General features: G+C 46.0%; 1 protein-coding gene across 1 annotated transcript; it reads left to right on the top strand.

The window, feature by feature from the left end:
• Nucleotides 1–216: 216 nt before the first annotated feature.
• Nucleotides 217–1588, top strand: LOC104810650 (the record flags this gene model as incomplete). Its single annotated transcript, XM_010536994.2, has 3 exons — nt 217–539; nt 587–1316; nt 1412–1588. Coding segments are annotated over exons 2-3 (600 nt in total), but the record flags the coding sequence as incomplete, so codon positions are not given.
• Nucleotides 1589–1593: the final 5 nt, after the last annotated feature.

The following is a 1593-nucleotide window of genomic DNA, read 5'->3' as shown; positions in this document are numbered from 1 at the left end:
AAAAAAAAAGGACGAGGCAATTAAAATACACTGCAAAAAAAAAAAAACTTTAACCGACTCATTCCACTACGAAGGGTAAAATGGTAATTTGGTAAAGGCGAGCAAGAAATAGCTACCACGTAACATCCTACGTGGCATTTTCGTGCCAAGTCAGCTTCACCACAGCCTCTTCAGCTTCGGCTATTTGCTCCTATAAAGACCACCCAACCTCCTTTCACCCACACCATCTCATCCACACCAGGAAAAAAATTGAAAAAAAAAACATTTTTTAAAGATATTTCTCTCTGTATATTTCTTTTCTTCTTCATCATCCACCGGCGAAGTGAATCTCGCCGGAAAAAATGGATATTCTGGTGACTAAGTCCCCTATTTCCTCACGTAGAATAGCCATCTCTGACCACCGTCGTCATGTGTTCCGTGAAAACCCTCGGAGCTAAGACAACTTGATCCGTCTCTTAAGACTTCTTTTCTCCATATTTTAGTATGATTCTTTTCTTTGTTTTGTGAAGATGATCGGCTGATTGAAGAAGACGGAATAGGTTTCTTCTGGTAGTAGCTGAGAGGGTTTGGTAGATTCCGGTTATAGGTTTCTTCTGGTAGTAGCTGAGAGGTTTTGGTAGATTCCGTTTTTCTTCTTCTTCTTCTTCTTTTGCGGTTCCGAGACCCAGATGCTGTCAGTTTTTGGAATTTGACTTTTGAATTTTGTTTCGGGAGAGGGATCTCAGGTGTAAATGTGGACGAATTTGTGGAGTTCTTGACGGAATTTGAATTTTCTGTGTTTCTGTTTCTGTTTCTACCTTTGAACGAGAACTGACTTGGACCATATTCCGGGGAGGGAGAGAGAGAGACGGAGAGATATCAGATCTTCTTCTACTTAGTCGTCTTCCCGAGAGATGCCATTTCCGATGAAGATCCAGCCTATTGACATCGATTCACCGGCGGTGAGAGAGCCAGCTCGAGCGGATTCAGGCAAACCGGTGCTCAAGTCTCGCCTCAAACGGCTGTTTGATCGGCCGTTCACAAGCGTCTTGAGGAGTTCGACCTCGGAGAAACCCATCGCTGGCGCTGGGGAAGCTCATTACGGCCGAGGTGGAGGTACCGGAGCTGAGTTCGAGCCGAGCTCCGTTTGCTTGGCGAAGATGGTTCAGAACTTCATAGAGGAAAACAACGAGAAGCAACCCAAATGTGGTCGCAACCGCTGCAATTGCTTCAACGGGAACAACGACGACAGCTCCGATGACGAGTTAGATCTGTTCGGCGGCTCCGTCGATTCTTTCACCGGCGGATCTTTGTCCGACGCATCCGACTATCTGAAGGTATGCACAATTAGTTCGTCGGCCTCTCCTTTCCAATTTCTCAGTTGCCAAAACATAGTTATAACGATTTCACTGCTGTGTTCTCGATCCAACAGAGCTTGATCCCTTGCGCGAGCGTCGCCGAGAGGAACCTGCTAGCTGACGCGGCGAGGATTGTCGAGATGAACAAATCCCTCAAACGCAAAGACGATATGAGGAAGATTGTCGTGGAAGGACTCTCATCTCTCGGCTACGATTCTTCCATCTGCAAATCCAAATGGGAGAAATCTCTCTCTTT

This window comes from Tarenaya hassleriana, unplaced genomic scaffold (assembly GCF_000463585.1).
Source record: "Tarenaya hassleriana unplaced genomic scaffold, ASM46358v1 Cleome1820, whole genome shotgun sequence".
Lineage (NCBI taxonomy): Eukaryota > Viridiplantae > Streptophyta > Magnoliopsida > Brassicales > Cleomaceae > Tarenaya > Tarenaya hassleriana.
Note: the sequence above shows the minus strand (reverse complement) of the source record. Positions and strands in the feature narration are given on the sequence as shown.